The sequence below is a fragment of the Typopeltis vanoorti genome, chromosome 17 (assembly GCF_054136105.1).
Source record: "Typopeltis vanoorti isolate ZY-2024b chromosome 17, IOZ_Tvanoo_1.0, whole genome shotgun sequence".
NCBI lineage: Eukaryota > Metazoa > Arthropoda > Arachnida > Uropygi > Thelyphonidae > Typopeltis > Typopeltis vanoorti.
In genome coordinates this window covers 63,241,208-63,259,858 of record NC_143565.1, presented here as the reverse complement: position 1 = coordinate 63,259,858, position 18,651 = coordinate 63,241,208, and the positions used below count along the sequence as shown (strand labels likewise).

Below are 18,651 nucleotides of genomic sequence, written 5' to 3'. Positions count from 1 at the left end.
AGGTTTGGTTAGCTTATTGATAATTTGAAAAGCAGTTTTAGAATTATTTTTATTTAAGTCCTCTTCTATATTTTTGCATTCATCCAATATCCATAAGTTTCTAGCATGTTTGATTTCTTTTTTAATAATCTTAGTAATATTTTTAAACTGTTCTCTATTATCACCACTATTAATATGAGATTTCAAATATCTTCTTTCGTCGCATAGGGCCAAAATATTGTTGGTTATCCATGGTTTATTTATTTTTCTTTTGTATCCAAGGATTTCTTCAGCTGTCTCAGTTATCTTTTGTGAAAAGTATTTGGTTTTAGATTCGATACTATTATGTTTCTTGAAGCTTGTGTCAAAAATTTGTTTTAATTTGTATTTATATAGTGTATTTATTTGGGGATCTTTTAATTTTTCTATATTATATCTTTTACAAGTTGATTTTGTAGGTAATCTTTCCCTGATTTTTATATTCACAGTTGCGATGACCATATTATGGTCACTGCCAATATCGGCTCCAGCATGTCATGTTTAGTTGTAAAATATTTCATTAATATTGAAGCATTTTCATCTATATTTGAACTTCTGTTAAATATTTAATGTAATACTTCTGAATTTGAAACTGCATTGAAAAATTCCCCCAAACTTATGATTTATTTGGCATATTTACTTCTTTCATCTGCTTATTCACTTCTGAACTTTATAAACTAAGAAATTTTTCAAATTTAAAATAAAAAACAGAAATCTACTTCTTAATAAATTAACACATTGATGACTGCACAGTGCATATAAGCTAGTTTCTACAAACAAATATCCCATATGTAAAACAAACTTTGATTTTAAATGTCAAGAGAAAATTAATCATTTTTAATTTAATTAAATGTTAGTCCGGGCAGTGAAATTTTTTAAATCATTGATCATAAATGTGCTAAAATATAAAAAAAAGCAAAAATAAGATTGGTATTTTCTAAATCCAAATTCAATATTATGTGTAGTGTTAGAATTGTAGATATATGATAAAATGACCATTATTAGTAAAGAGAAGTACTAGTACAAGTACAATTGAAATTCAATTGTTTTTATTATTGTTAGCATACACAAAATTTGAATTCAGATTCATCAAGTTTTATGTCAAATATATATATGTGTGTGTGTGTGTGTGTGTGTAGGTTCATGACAAACATAAGAAATATACTACATTTATATGAACAAAAATTGAATTCAGAACAAGATTTATCAAAAAAATACATAAGTAATAATAATAAAAAAATAAAAATAAATCTCGTGATGCCTTTTAATCCCCAAAAGAAGTTGATACTACTTGAAATAGTAGGAACGGTCATTTAGCTCTAATTAACTTTTCAAGACTAGTGAGCACCCAATCTCTACCCTTTGCCATCACAGATTGCTGATCCAAGGTTATCAGTGAGTTTAATAAGAATCTGGGGAAGGGGGGGAGTATAGACAACTACTGCGATCTTGTGGTCACTAACCCTAATACTATGTATAACTGTCTGAAATAGTATGAGTTTGATGGTCAGTTATCTTAAGTTGTGGGATTTAAAACCCAAATTTCTGAAATAAAAATAAAAAAAAAATCCTACTGGCCCATGTGAAAGACAGGCTGAGAAAAAGTTCCTCCAATCAGAGACAAGAATCAGACTTAAAATGGTCTTTCTTAGAACAGCCTAGTGCTATGGATGCAAATACACTTTCCACAGGACTACACGAGACTTATCGATTAACATACATTATTTGCATTGAAAAACAAAATGTAAAATCCCAACAGAGAGTTAATTGTGTTTATAGTTTTTTTACAGCAGCAAACTTATTGTAAAATACTTATTGTATTTGAGTATAGAAATAATTTTCTATACTCAAATGTTTGCAAATCATATTAAACAACATGAAGACATTTAGAAGGAAATGGATATTGTTAGCATTTAGAAATATGTGAACAAAGCAAATCTCAGATGGCATCATTATTTAAACAGAATGGAAAATAAAAGATTAGCAAAACTGGTGTTTGATGGCAGGTCATAAGAAGATCAAGATGTAGGTGAATTAATGCAATCAGAAGTGCCTTAGAAGAGTGGACATGACCAGAGATGACAACATTGCAGTCTTGGCAGATTTAGACTAATTCAGAGGGAAAACTGTCAATAGGAAGTTAGACGCAATGTACACTTTTCATGTAGTACTATTAGGGTATTCTGTACATGATAATGAATGTGTGCTACAGAGAATTTCCTTAAAAGTACATTGTTGAAATGAGAATATGAGTGAGACTTTAAGAAATAAACAAAAGCCTCCCTCATATCATTGCTTATTTCTTATAGTGAGTGAGTTCACTATATAATGACAGTTAACTGCCAAATTGATATTAAATCCAGCATTATTTCAAAGCCGAATATAGAAATTATAAAAGTTTCATATGAAATTTGACCAGATTGCTTACAGGAATGCACTCACTGATTTACTCTTTCATTTTGTAAAGGTTTCACTGGCATGACAGCTGTTTCAAACTGGTTGGTTTTCGCCAGAGACCAGGCAGAAACCTTAAGAGACAAAAACTGACTACTAAGGAACTTGAAACATCAGAGAGGTGTATTTTTTGTAAGCGAACTCTCGGTTGGTGAGTAAAAGTATTTACTAAAATAAATAGGCAAAAGACTTCACTTCGGCGATGCAAATTTATAAAAATTAAGTGGACATTAAATCCAGCATTATTTCAAATGCCAAATATAGAAACTATAAAAATTTCATACGAAATTTTTAGTAAATACTTTAAAAAATTTTGCGTTTTTAAGTTTTTATTCTTAAATAACTTATTCATTGGTATTCACTGATAATTTGATGTTATCTGTTCAGTCAACCAACCATTTATAAAATATGCTGGCAGAATTTAGATGACAAGCTTTCAGTTGTTCAGAATTTACTTTATATACTGTAATTCTGTTTTATGCAGAATATAACCCAAGTTTTACCTTTCAAATTCCAATGTTTCTTCTGTGAGATGAATATGGGGAGGAGGTTGTACGCCAAAGCTTCCCAAAATGTCACTGTGAACTATAGTAGATCCTAGTGGTGCTGGATAAAATCTACGTCTCGAAAACATGCAGCCATATTGAGCTAGGGGACATCGTTGTTCCAGCCAACCATTCAAACCACCATGAATTTCACTATGGACATTTTTATAGTGCCAAGCATATTCATCACGTCTAAAATCCTAAAGTAAAGAATTAATTAAATACATTAAATGATTAAAAAAAATAAGGTATCCCACATACAATGAACTATGTCGCTTTCAACTCTATGACTAGAAGTGAGAAAGCTCATACTATGGTGGGAAAAATATAAAGTAAAAATATACAAAGTGTGATTAAAGCAGATTGATATCAAAAATTATTGATATCTGCAGCAACTAAATTTGTAATTAACAGATGTCAGATAATTTACTATTACAACATTTAACAAATTATTATTATAACGGAATTTGAGGATAATCTTCAAAAGAATAACCATACAACAGCATACTAAATAATTAAGAAATGAACAAAGTATATACTGTAATTGAGAAATTACAGTACATGCTAGTTATTTCACATGGAAAGGAAAAGTATACAAATACTTTTAGACTGGACAGTCATGGGGTTCACACCTCTCCCCTTTGGCTAATATCTGCATAGAACAGTTAGAGAGCCAAGCACTCTACACAACCATGTTCAAACCGGTGGTCTCACTGCACTATGTACATCAGTGGTTCCCAAACTTATTTGGCAATACTGCCCCCTTTGTCAAACAAAAATTTATTCAGCACCCCCTTCCCTGGAAACTACTTTCTAAGACCTGACCAGCTTTACCTAATACATACGAGGGTGGTCTGAAAAGTTCTCGCCTAACAATTAAAAAACCAATTCATAATTTCAAAATTATTTTTATTTTTCACCATAATCTCCCTTAAGACTAACACATTTATTCCAGGGATGTTCCAGTGCCATTATCCCGTTCCTGTAGGGGTTCACAGTAAAAGCTGCAAAATACCCTTATACAGCTGCAATCGCCTCTTGATTCGAAGAAAAACGCTGACACCAGCAAGGAAAAGTTTTAATTTTGGGAAGAGATAGAAGTCAGAGGGAGCCAAATCTGGGGAATATGGTGGATGTTCCAACAATTCATAGTACAGATCCCTTAACTTTCCCATTACCAAAACACCTTTGTGGGCAGGTGCATTGTCCTGATGAAAGATGATTTTTTCCATCTAGTCTGGTTAAAAGATCGGAATAATATTCCCCGGTTATTGTTTTACCCTTTTCAAGATAATTAATAAACAAAATGCCTTTAGCATCCCAAAACACCGATGCCATGACCTTTCCTGCTGATAGAACCGCCTTTGTCTTCTTTGGCGCTGAATAACCAGCTTCTGTCCACTATTTTGACTACTGTTTGGATTCTGGTGTGTAATGGTGAATCCAAGTTTCATCCATAGTAATAAATCGACGCACAAAATCAGTTTTATTCTTGTTAAAATGCTCCAAGCACTGTTCAGAGATTCTCATGTGAGTGCACTTTTGATCTGCTGTGAGCAAGCATGGCACCTGTCATGCACAAAACTTTTTCGTTTGCAATTCTTCATGCAAAATATATCCTATTTGGATATCCTATTAAAATATATCCTTTTGAAATGCCTATAGTCTCAGCAATTTCACGCACTTTGACTTGCCGGTCATCCAACACCATATTGTGTACTTGATCAGTGATTTCTGGTGTTGTTACACTTTTTGGACGTCCTTCACATGGATCATCTTCAAGGCTGGTACAGCCACATTTAAACTTGACAGCCCATTTCTTAATTGTTGAAAACAAAGGTGAAGAATGCCCATAAACTTTTATGAACTTCGAATGAATTTCTTTTGCCGTTAAACTTTCTTTTAAACAGAATTTTATAACCATGCGATACTCAATTTTATCCATTTCAAGGGATACAGACAACGGTTTTGCTTCAGACAGCTGTATAAAAAAACTACTTGATAGAATGACTTGTAATTTCACATGAATGCTTATGACAGATGTTCCAACTTAGAAAGAAAATCTTGTCGATAGTGTTGCCATCTACAGTCAAGGCTGAGAACTTTTCAGACCCTCGTATAAAAGAAAATGGTAAGAAAATCGGATCAGCAGTTCTCAAGTTTTAAACAGATAGATACAGAAACAAATTTGCATTTTATTATGCATCTAGTAGAGACTTTTGAAGTTTGAAATTAAGACACCTTGGAACTGAAATTTTAAAACTATTTTATTGAAATCAACAAAAGAAACATAAATTGCACATAAAAATATTACAAGTTGGAGCTGAAAATTTAATAACACTTAAAATTAACAAAACAAGCATAAATTGCATATATGTAAAAATTGCACATAAAATAGTAAATAACAATCAGTGTCGTGATGTTGTTTTCTTCATGTTGTGTTCGAATCCGCCATCTTGTTACTAGTCACTTTCATAAAATAAAACACAACTAATTGTAAATTGATCACCAATCCAAGGGCAGAGAAATTTCTATTATACTGCGCCACTCTATCCTTAGATAAGTCTATATGAAATAGTAGGATCAATTCAAAGTTAGTTAGCAGTCTTTTCATTCAATCAGGCCGAAGTATTTATTTTCTTTCTAGGATTCCCGCTAAATTCGAATTTTTGTGAACGGTGCAGTAAAAAGAAATTCAGGCAAATACAATAGTTAGATTAACAAATGAAACATTTAATATAGGTCATATAACACATACATAAATATTACTTCTAATTTCCTTATACTAGAAACAAGTCAAATATCAAGTCAAGATAATCACAATAGCACAATCTTCCAAGTCTTCACATGTACTTTCTCAGCTTCTGGGTTACAAAGTTTCTACACTTAATTAAATAAACAGAACATCCAATCTAGTCAGTTTTCACACAATTCTCAGTCATGCTATAAGTACAAAATATCACAAGCACTAATAGCTGAAAATATCTTTCAAACAATTCTTATCTCCAACTCTCATTCACGAAGAGTTTCCACGGTTAAAGTAGCGTTAAGCATAGCGTAATTAACACACAATTCTTCAAGCATTGAAATAATACACTATGATAAACCTTACCGGAAATAGTTCCTAGTACATCATTTATGTTGTGAGCAAACTTTTGGAATTTATTTATCTTACTAAAAAAAAAACACATCAACAAGACTTATCCACAGTTATACTTAAAGCACTATCAATCGTGCTTCAGAAATCCAGACATCGACTGCAGGGTACTTCAACTATCCTTGTTACCACTCATAAACTAATTAAAACACTGTGCGGTTCTCCTTAGGGCAAATCGGAAATAAGCCGCAATTCTAGACCAACTGGGTTTATTCAGAATTCTTCCTTGAACGTCCAGCTTTTTATATTATCCGATTACAGCATCAATTTCCCTTTTATTATTACTGCTGGCTTCACTTTCAGCTAACTATAAAATTCACTTCGTCCTTGCTCACTCATAAAAATTATCCTCTTAACTCCTGCCCTTAAGAACCTTTCATTTACTTCTACTTCTCTAGTTTATGCCCTTGCTTCCTTTCACTTCCAAGTTTCCGTCCCAACTCTCTCTTGTTACCTCTTATTTTTTTTTATTATTCTTTTTCCAGCCCTCGCTCTGTCCCACTCGCACTCGTTTATTTCACGCGTTTCCATGACAACAAATAAACGTAAACATTTTCGCTAACGTTACATAAGGTTATACCACTACATTCAGTTATTACATAACGTTAAACTTTCACAAACAAGAATAAATAGAATATTTGCATTTCAATAAATGCGTAGTTAAATTACAAATACAAGTTCTTATAATATTGACATAACAATAAATAAAATAGCTTAATAATATTTAATACAGAATCTTATTACTATTAACACATATCTTTGATTAAACAATTAAATATTAGATATAGTTAAGGTAATTACATGATATCAAATTATAATTTAAGTTATTTACATTAAATAATATTTACAAATGTAGCCTTTGTGATGGAAGATCATGTTGGATTCTGAAGCAAATAATAATTACTCTAATATCTACATAATCAGAATCCAACATCAGTAATGTTAAAAACAATCCTAACAAGGATGAGCTTGGTGTGCTTCAACCAATTTATTGATATTTGGCTCTATATTTATCAGCAGCATTCTTAAATCACTGTGATCATTTATTTGCAGATGATTTCTTTTATTTTAGTTAAAAGATTTGTGACCGCACTAACTCATGTTCCACTAAAAATTATGATGGAAATGCGATTAAACACTGTTTATCTACAGCTCACAATCCAGGATAAAGTATGGCCATCTACTTTTGCAACCATAAATGTTAGCACCCGTTTTTGAATTTTAATTTCAATTCCTCGTGTGTTGTTACTTCTGCTAGTTCCTCTTGTAATTGTAAAGATTCTTCTCTATTTGTACTTGAAAACAAGTCCAAAACCAAATCAGGTATTTTCATTTCAAGAATATCTTTAAATCGTTTATTGAAATCACAATGGAGAGCATCTAAGTGCTGACAATAACTGAGCATGTTTTCATCACATTTTTCCACTGTTGATAGATTTGGAAACTGGCTGGATTCTCCTCATCCTAAGTCTCATTTGTACAGGACAAGTTTTGACACAAACGCAGAAATAACAGCTTTTGTTTGTATTAAATTCAACTCACCTCTTTGGAACTGTAGATTTTTTTGTTAAATTTGTTAAACAATCTGTCAAATAAGCTATGTCACTTTTGAAATTAATCCAGTTGGCTCATAAAGAATCATCTTTGTTTTCTAAAAACTGTAGCACTGAGTAAAAGAGTTTATAGAATCGATTCAAACAGACACCCTTTGAGAGCCAACTAACTTACTTCTGTATGGAGCAGCAAGCGATTGAATTCTTCATCGTTTTCAATACAAAGTTGTCCAAAACAATCTGTCATTCAATGAATGACTTCTGATTTTGTTGACTGCTGTAATTACATAATGTAATGACCTGCGTAGACAATCACTCAGGTATGCGGCAACTAAATGTTGATGATGAATCACACAGTGTATAGTGCATACATTTGGCAGTGCCCCTCTTTGAAACATGCAATAAAACCACAATAGCACTCTTCCATCACTGAAGCACCATCAGTAGCAACTGATAAGATATTATTCAGAGGGATTTCTTTTTCTTTAAAAAACTCTTCCAATGCATGAAATATCAATTCTGCTTTAGCAGTTAGCAAATTTTTAGCAAATAATAATTCTTGGCAAATTTTTTCTTCTTTTATGTATTGTACATATGCTAAAAGTAAGCATCATTCCCTGGTAAAGTAGACTCGACAAGTTTTATAGAGTTGGGTTGTTTTTAAATACTTTAACACCCTGGGCCATTTCATCAATTCTTCATTGCACTATATTATTGCTCAAAGAAATTTTCTTGATAATATCACTGGCTTGTTCAGTACAGTGCATGTGACCTCATTAACAGCTGGTAGGATTAGTTCTTCACCAACATTATGCAGCTTTCCCAATTTAGCAATCAGTAAGGAAATGTTGTAAAAGCATCCCATCATCATCATCTAGTTTGAATGCTGCTGAAAACATACCTGCCAATGTTAGTTGTTTCAAAAATTTTTCTTTAAGTGCTTGAAAATACGATAAATCCTTATCTTTTTTTATCAACATGAACTTTTGTCTAGTCTTGAAGGCTTCATAGATTCGTTTCAAAAAACTTTTTGGCGAATCAGGCACATTGGTAATGTTTTGTTTGTAGATGAATGAATAAAGTCGTATTTTAAATATTCGATATTATATCATCTACATTTTTTCTTGAGTTCAGCCATGATATTTTCTGCAAAAAAAAGTTAAATTAATGAAATTGCTAGAATGCAATTTCTCGTGAACCTAAACCAAATTATTCTTACAAGAAAAGGTATGAAAATACTAATGTGAAACTTGCTGTTTTATTGGAACAACAATACTTTGCTTAGTGTGTAATCGGTGTAAGTAAGGTACTGACTAGGTATCGAATATGCACTAAAATGTTTATGCAATACATCAAATTGCTAATTGCTTGTCAACAATTCAGAAACAATCTAAAACTGATTTCATACATCTCACGTATTTATAGTATTATACAGTGAACAAGTCATAACATGCACATGTTCTTGCCGACGCATACTGGACTTGTAAAATCTCGATCACTTGAAAGTATGTGCCCACCAACGCTTTGCTTGTTACGACCTGTTGTCGAATTTCAACGCCGATCGACTGTAACTTGCATTTTGACGTTTCCTTGGAAAAAAAGCAACCATTACGACCTTTATTAAATTATACAACAGTCATATCAACAAAATTTTTGATGATAAATGTTTTTCATAATTTTTCCTTTATGGTTTCACCTCCCCCCTTACTGCAATTCAACGCTGTATTTTGCTCGTGAGGCCAGTACTGTCCCCCTGGTTCATTCTATGCCCCCAAGGGGTGGTAACGTCCACTTTGGGAACCACTGCTCTACATCCTACAGATATTCAATAGGGTTGAGATCAGGGGCTCTCTGGAGGCCAGTCCAATGTGGTGACATTCATGGCACCACAAACGAAGGTCTAAGACTAAATCAGAAAAAACAGGACCAGACCATCAACAGTACCACCTCTAAATTTCTTAGGTGCAGTTATGCACTCTGATAAGAGATGTTCATTGGGCATCCACCATATCTGTCCATATACTCAGTAGAGGGTGTAGTGTGATTCATTGCTCCATAACACAGCTTTTCAAACTTCCACATCCCACTGTACATGCTCTGTGCACCACTAAAGACAATGCTGCATGTTCATTCACGTAACATGGGGCTTGCATATTGCGGTCCAACCATGGAGTCCCATATTGTAAGCCTCAGTTCTGGATGTTTCTGTGAGATTCGTGTTCCATTCGATGCCTGGAATTCCACATTCAACATGTCGGCCAGCAAATTGTAGTTTTTTCATATTATCCTTTGTAACACCCTACGGTTATGTTAGGTAGTGTGGTGGGTCATACACTGTGGGTAGAACTTGCAGTTAACTCCATACACTTCCATCTCAGTGTGGTATCACTGAGTGTTGGCCTGGGATGTCCAAATTTGTCAACCTTGCTGAACAGATAAGCCTGCAACATGGTATCCTATCACAACTCCTCTTTCAAACTCAGTCAGTTCATTTCTTGCACACATTTCACCCAGACACAGTTGCAGTGACATGGGAATATCATATTTCTCCAATTTATATTGGTTACAAACATATGACTCATTACATGGAACAATGGGAGTATACACTGACTTCTTTCCAAGGAACTGGACGACCATGCTTTGAATACTCCTTCACATAAGATTAAATGGAAGAAAACAAAAGTGCTACACAGAAGTCATTACAAGTCAGACTATTTCAGAGATTAGCCAGTTGCTTTAAATCATTTCCCAAATCTCAACAAGTATGGCTGTATTAATTTATCAAAAATCTGGGAAACAATGATTTTAAGATCAAATTAATACTTGTCAGCCTCTCTCTCTCTCTCTGTATCAAACAACAGATGTCACCAATAATTAGGACTTTAGTTCTTTGTGTTGGCCATTACAATTTTAAACCGTTCCCAGTTAACACTGGGAACGGTTTAAAATTGTTGCTGTTTGCATACTCTGAAGACTGGGTAGAAAAACAGTGAAAAATCAGCAACTACATAAAATAAATATATTGTTTATTCTCTTATTAGTGTCATCTGTTGTGAATTACACCATGATAAAAAAACTCAACATAAACTGCCAACACACAAGCCTTTCTGCTAATTTATGTATCAGAGTATCCCTCATCCTGATCAGACAATGTCAACATCTAATGATAAGGCAGATAGGCCTCGTTATCAGTCTTCTCCTTTAACTATTGTTTAGACAATCAAGGCAAATGCTTTTGCTATTCCACAAACTACTGTAAAATCTCTCGTGATGTGTAACTATGCAATTTATTATGTTTGCTTTTACATATTTTTCTAAGGTGATTGCACTCAAAGAAATGTCAAATTTTGTCTGTAATAATCTTATATTTGTAACATGAGCTTTTGTTAAAATAATGCGATGCATGATGTCATCATGAAATGCTGTTAACTCATGTCTAATTAGTAAGTCTAATTCTAAGAATAGTGAAGAATTCTAAGAATTACCATATATGGCAATTTCAAAAGACGTACGAAGTATGACATCATCATCATCGTGGTCAGATGTCAAAATAATCATAGATGGAAGTTTCGAGAGAATGCATGTATGTGTACAATGGAAGTTCGGGCCTATATAAGGCGAGACGTTGAGAAGGACTTTGTATTAGGGTTTTCACCTACCTGGGTCCACTGCCATGTGACGTCTCCAATATCAGGAATTGAAAGGAAAGAGCAGCACATTGCTGCCATGTTAAGGGTCTTATAGGGCATGGAATAATCGATGACTTGGATAAAGAAAAAATTTGCAAGAAATCAAGAATGAAAGACAAGGAGCACTTACGTGTGAACAAAAGATTATGTAAAAGGAGTGTTGAATAAGAATTGTAAGTAGTTATATATGTGATAATTCGAAACAAGAATATACATCAAGTGTTCCGTTTAATGGGTTCAATAAGATAATGTAAATCGATATTGAGATAAGCTTACTCAAGGTATGCTTTATTATCAGTTTGAATTAGGAAGAATTGAAAATAAAGAAACAATTCTGAACAAATCTGAAAACACACCCCAACTCAACATCACCAGAGTTAAAGATTGGTACTATCAACATAAAAAGCCTGAATGGCAAAGAAATGGAGCTAGCTGAGGAATTAGATAAGTACCAGATCAACATAATAGGGATAACTGAAACAAAAAAAAGACAAAAACTGATGATATCTTTCTTAGTAATAAAGACAAAATGTTATATTCAGGCAATGACAATCAAGAAAAAGAAGAAGTAGCTATAGTATTCAACACTAAATACGAGGCTAATCTTCTTGAATGGCAGGCAGTCTCAAGCATAGTGATGTGGGCAAATATCAGAATGGAGAACTAGATAATGAGAATTATTTGTGCCTATGGTCCCACAGAAGGTTCTATTATTATTATTATTATCCCAAGACCTCGTGGAGTCAAAGACTCATGAGGTCTTGGGGTAATAACTCCTCCACTTCTACCTTAGTAGAAGTGAAGGAATTTTTTGAGGCTTTAGAGAAAGCAACTGACACAATGAAAAAGGAAAAGTTGGTCCTTGGAGATCTAAATAGCAGAGTAGGAAATGATTGTCAGACATACAAAAATATTTTTGGAAAGTTTCGAGAAAAGAGCAAAGCTAATATAATAATAATGGCAAATACCTGTTGGATTTCTGCTCAGGACATGCACTGGTTATTACTAACACCATGTTCCAACATAAAAATTTGTGCACAAATTCACATAGAGAGTTCAGATATTCACATAGAGAGGCTAGGAATAAGAAAAGTCTCATTGACTATGTTATTGTTGACAGTGATGTTTTCTCCCTGGTGCAGGACACCAGAGTGTACAGAGGATTTTAACCACTCTATCAGGCAATGCATTCCATGGTTCAACCACCCTCCATGCAAAGAAACCACTCCTCACCCTCTTTCTCACAGTTTCCTTTCGTAACTTCAGGGATGGCCTCTTGTCATCACTCCTTCCCGCTGTTCAACCAAACAAAAGAACTCCCCAGTGTCAACCCTGTAACCACCCCTCAACAGTTGAAAAGTCTCAGTCATATCACCTCTCCTACTTCTATCCACCAACCTCTGCAGTCCACATTCCCTCAGCCAATCCTCATAACTATCATTGTACAGTACTGAAACCATCTTTGTTATCCGCCTTTGTACCCTTTCCACAGTTAATTTATCCCCTTCAAATCCTGGGGACCAAATCTGAGAACAATAGTCCAAGTGTGTTCTGATCAGGGTCTTATACAATGGAATGATAACTGTTTTATCTCTGCAGGTCAGAAGTCCTTCTCATTATTGCAGCAATCCTCTGTGTTACCTTCACCACCTTTGCAATATGTCCCTTAAATTTCAGGTTTCTATCAATCATCAACCTCAGATCACTTGTCTCCCCCATTTCCTCCAGTATAACTCCTCCCATAGAGTATGCAGTGTCCTATCGATGTTTCCCAAACCTCAAGACCCTACATTTTGCTGCATTAAACCGACAACCCCATTCATTTGCCCATATATCTAGCTTATTCAAATCCTCTTGCAGGGCTGCTGCATCTGCACTATTACTAATAATCCTTCCCAGCTTCGCATCATCTGCAAACAACTGAATATCCCCTTGCAATCCACTGACAGTGTCATTGATATAAAGGTTACACAATATAGGTCCCAGTATTGAGCCCTGTGGGACCCCACATGTAACCCTCTGCTTCCTTGAAACTGCCACACCATACACAACTCTCTGATACCTATCAGACAGCCAACCCTGAATCCGGTTGACCAATTTGACATCCAGACCCATGTGCTGCAACTTAAATATCAGCTTATCATGTGGCACCCTGTCGAATGCCTTTGCTAAGTCTAAGACTAAAACGACAGTATATGCCTTTCCCTCATCTAATGCTCTTGTAACTTTTATCATAAAAGGCTAGCATATTGCTAAAACAAGAGCACCCCTTCACAAATCCATGTCGACTCTCACAGATAACATTACCCTAATCTGCCCAATGCTGTATACAGTCCTTCACTACTTTCTCCAAGATCTTACTAACTACAGATGACACACAAACTGGCCTATAATTAGACACTTCCAGTCTGCTACCGCCCTTATGCAATGGCACTATCTTACCTTCCTTCCATTCCATGAGCACCTTTCCAGCAGCCAGACTTTCATTGAAAAGCCAGGTCAAAGGTACTGTCAGTTCCCTACCACATTCTCTCAAAACTCGTGGTGAAATACCATCCAGAGTACTCAGTATTTGAAACATGTACTCTAAACCGAACCTGTCCAATCCCTCTAGCATTAAAACTGACTCCTCCAGGATGAAATACTCCAATAAAGTGTTCATTGAACAATTCTACTATGTCCTCTGCAAAAGTCACTCTATTCCCATTTTTATCCCACAATATTCTTCCAACAGTCATTTCTCCTCCTACTGGTCACATATCTAAAAAATTCCCTTGGATTTTCTTTGGATCTTAGGGCTAATCTCCTCTCATATTCCAGTTTCGTCTTCCTTACCATACTAGTCACTCTTCTTTTATTGAACTCAAGAAGTCGCTCTCCTTGAGTGACTCAAGAAGCCACTCTTCTGTTAAAGATATTGAAAAGAATAACATGTAAGAAAGTTTAAAAGCGAATAAAAGTTGAGCAGCTCTCAGATATGAACTGTAGACTAAAATATACAAAGAGCATTGAAAAAAAAAAATGAAAGAGTTTGAGAACAGGAACCAAACCTTGGATATTCAGCCAGAGAGGCATGTGGTGAGGTTGTCTGCAAGGATAGAAAAATCAGAACTCCATGGTGGACACAAGAAGTTAAAGAGGCAGTGAAGGAAAAGAAGAAAGCATATCAAAAGTTCCTGGCAAATATGTCAGCTTGTGCTCTTAGAGTATACAGAGACAGATGTAAGAAAGCTAAACACCGTGTAAAACTAACGCAACAAAAGTCATGGGAGGACTTGGGCAAGAACATAGAAAATAAATATCAAGAAGGTGGCAAAATATTCTGGAGGTTGTTGAAGAAGCTTAGAAATGGAGGAAAGAGTGCTGTAAAAGGAGTTAGAGATATTAAAGGTGACATGAAAACGGGAGAAAAAATATCCTTGATGTATGGAGTAATTACTTCGAAAAATTGCTAAATGAAACAAGAAGTGATAGCACAGTGGTAAAAAAACAGCAGGCATACAATCAGGAATACATATCCATACTTGAAGTAGAAAAAGCCATCAATGGCTTGAAATGTGGAAAGGCAACAGGAGTAGATGACATTCGACCAGAAATGCTGAAGTATGGTGGTATAAAAGTCTTGCAGTGGTTACACTGCATAGTTCAGAAGGCCTGGACAGAGAGATCAATACCAGAAGATTGGAGTAGAGCTCTCATAGTACTATCTATCCCAATGGCTTTAACAGGCCTTTAAGGCCCACAACCTTCCAAGCATGCTTGGATTTTGTAACCGAAATACGAGGATAGAATGGTCACTTCTATGCCTCAAAGTATTCTTGGCTGTATCCGTGTGTGTTCACGGGGCCGGTTTGCCTGCTTGCGGGATGAAAATCACCAGATAAACTGGCGGGAAAAACCCTACTGCCCGCGCCCAAGACCGGCTAACTTGGCTATGGCTGAGGAAGATCCTTCAGCTCCTCACGTCTCCGACGGGAATCGAACCTAGGACACTCCTTCCCCAGACATATGGTTGCGAAGCGCAAAGCCACTAGGCTAACCGCGCGGACGCTCTCATAGTACCCATATATAAAAAGGGAATTAAAACTGAATGTGAGAATTATAGAGGTATTTCCCTACTGAATGTTCCTGGTAAGATTTATGCAAGTATACTTGAGAAACAGTTGAGAAGAATTGTGGAAGAAAAGCTTGGTGAAGAACAAGCTGGATTCAGGCCAAATAGAGGATGTCAGGATCAGATCTTCACTTTATGACAAATAGTTGAGAAATCATGGGAATATAACAAAGATCTGTATTTAAGTTTTGTCGATCTGGAAAAAGCATATGACAAGGTGCCAAGAGAGAAACTATTCAATACATTACAGTTATATGGTGTCAATGGGGCATTATATCAAGCAATACTTAGTCTTTATTTGAGTTGTAAGTCAGCAGTTAGAATTGAGAGAAGTACAGGAAGATGGTTTAATGTTAAATCTGGTGTCAGACAAGGATGTACATTATGAAGGAAAGTGGTATTAAACATGATATCAAAATTGGAGATGTTAATGTCAGTTCTTTGCTTTATGTGGACGATTTTATACTTCTAAATAAATCCGCTACAAGTCTGCAAGATTCCCTGACTAAATTGAATAACTGTTGTAATAGATATGATATGAAGGTCAGCAATAAAAAGACAAAGACAAGGCAGAACTGTTGAAAATGTCAACTGCGTTGTGAACAGAGAAGCTGTGGAACAAGTAAAACATTTCAGCTATTTAGGCACAATTTTTAGTGAGGATGGCAAATTAAATATGGAAATAGACAACAGAATCAACAAAGCTGGTGTGCCAGGAAGTCAATTGAATAAATTCATATGAAATAAGAGAGAAATTAGTCGGAACACAAAATTAGCTGTAAACAAGACAGTGTTTTCAAACCAGTTTTAACTTATGGATCTGAGAGCTGGGTCAGAAGTAAAACACTTGACCAAAGACTAGAGACCACAGATATGAGAGTCCTGAGAAAGATAAGAGGCGTGAACAGATGGCATCAATGGCAATATCATATTAAAAATGAGGATATTAGGAAAAAACTTGACATTATCAGCATCCAGTAATGCATTAGACGAGCTAATCTCAGGTAGTATGGTCACTTAAATTGAATGGGCAAGGAAAGATTAGCAAAACAAGTGTTCTCTGACAGGTTGGCAGGAAAATGACCCAGAGGAAGACCAAGATATAGGTGGATTGATACGGTACAAAGTGCCTTAGACGATAGAAATATGAGATCTGATAATGTTGGAGTCTTGGCAAGTAACAGACTGATTTGTAAATTTTTCATATAGTACTATCATATCCTGTACACCCCTTGAGGGTATATGGCAGGAATTTGATGATGATGATGAAAATAAAGAATTGTAATAAACTGTAATATATGTTAATGTAATCAAACTATAAATATTCCTTTTTGATTTAATTAAACTGTTTGTGAACAACACATTGGACTGATTCTGTCGATGCACTATCCTGAAAATTTCAAACCTGCATAAGATAATGTTTAAGTTATCAATAATTAAGCCATGATTAATTAAAGGTAAAAATTAACATAAGCAGGGAATGCTAACAATATCTGCTTTGTCTTTAGTTTAAAATCTTATAATCTTGCACTCAATAGTCTAACTGGCACAGTCATAAAACAAATTTGTTAGACTATAGGGTGTGAGAACATAAGATATGGTAGAAATAGATAAATGTCGTTAGTCTACCATTCATAACAGTTAATGAAGTTTAAGCAAAAATGACAACAGAGACAAAGTGGGGTTGAGAAATAACGAATTATAACACTGCTGAGAATGTGTCGCCTCTGATCTCCCCCACCCCAGAAAAAAAATCAGAAAAATACTTAAATAGCACTGATAATACTAAGAAGTCTTTTGGCCCAAATGGTATCCCTCAAGTTGTACTAAGAGCATGTGATCTGGAACACTCATCTTGTATCACATTTACAAGTTGTCATACTTATCTGGCATCTATCCAACAGCATGAAAGGAAGCTTTTATCCAGTCCTATTACTAAAAAAAAAAAAAAGAGAAATAAGTCAGCCATCAAACTACTATCCCATTACCCTCACCTGAATACTCTCTAATGATGGAGAAGGTCATCAATAACCAGCTTCTTCACTACTCAGACCTAGTTAATTAGTGTATACCAATATGAGTTCCACTATTTTCATTCTACAGATCTCACTAACCTTACTGTCGTTCGGTGAAAGACCATAAACCAGGGAGAAATTGATATAGTTGCTCTTAACATTTTCAATGCATTTGATCGAATTGGACATCGCAACCTTCTTACCTAGCTGCCATCTTATGCTGTCTTCCTTCTCACTTTTGTGAGTGACATACAACTTCCTCTCTGGCCATTCATTATGTTATAGTGTTTCTATCAATGTTGGATTATTCCAAGACACAATGTTTTCACCTATGCTTTTCCTCCTCCTTTTACATCAATGATCCTCTCTCTCACTAACATCCAATTCTCATCGTACTTTGCTGATGACAATACATTCCATTGCTTTTCTTCCTTTATAAAACCTTGGAGTGCTCTGATGACACTAAATTATCTTCACTCCACTTGAGAATGTCAAGGAAATCAGTGTTATTAAGACATTGGTCATAGAAGATCTTGATGTTTGAATCACACAAGAAAATCATGCCTCACACTTCCTTACTTTTGATAACAAAGTGCAGAATGCAAAGATCAGTTTTCCATTCACATCAGCCAATACAGGCATAAACATATCACATCCAGAGCCTCATTTTAGCCTCTCAAAAGCTTGGTACTCTTTTTTCATTCTGAACCATGCTTTTTTTTTTTTTTTTTAACAACACTGAAATCTCATCTTCAGACAAGTTAGATTTCTCAGAGATTGTATATAAAAGTACACTAAAAGAAGTGAGTAAAGGTGAACTATGAATAACAATATGAAAGAAGCAGTGGAAGATTCAGGAAAATTAGGTAATAATGAGTGAGAGTATGCTTACATGGAGTTATCCACAGAACAAAACATAGCTAGTATATCTGGAAAAATGAATAGCAGGCATATGGTAAAGTAAGGAAGGAAATGGAGAAAGTTTTGTATAGTAATTCAATAGTAATAGAAGTGCTTGATGAGAGAGTGATGAAATTGTGCTGCCCCAGGTGTGAATATTAAGAATTTTAATGAGGCTGCTATAATGCAAAAAGTGAAAGCTGATG

The 18,651-nt window shown here is 35.0% G+C and overlaps 1 protein-coding gene across 1 annotated transcript in view; it reads right to left on the bottom strand.

The window, feature by feature from the left end:
* LOC150097443 (F-box only protein 30-like) overlaps positions 1-18,651 on the bottom strand; it is a 210,001-nt gene that overhangs the window by 78,169 nt on the left and 113,181 nt on the right. The window contains exon 6 of the mRNA XM_090407140.1: positions 2,976-3,217. Coding sequence (XP_090263266.1) covers positions 2,976-3,217 — 242 coding nt within the window. The remainder of the gene's footprint in view (positions 1-2,975; positions 3,218-18,651) is intronic.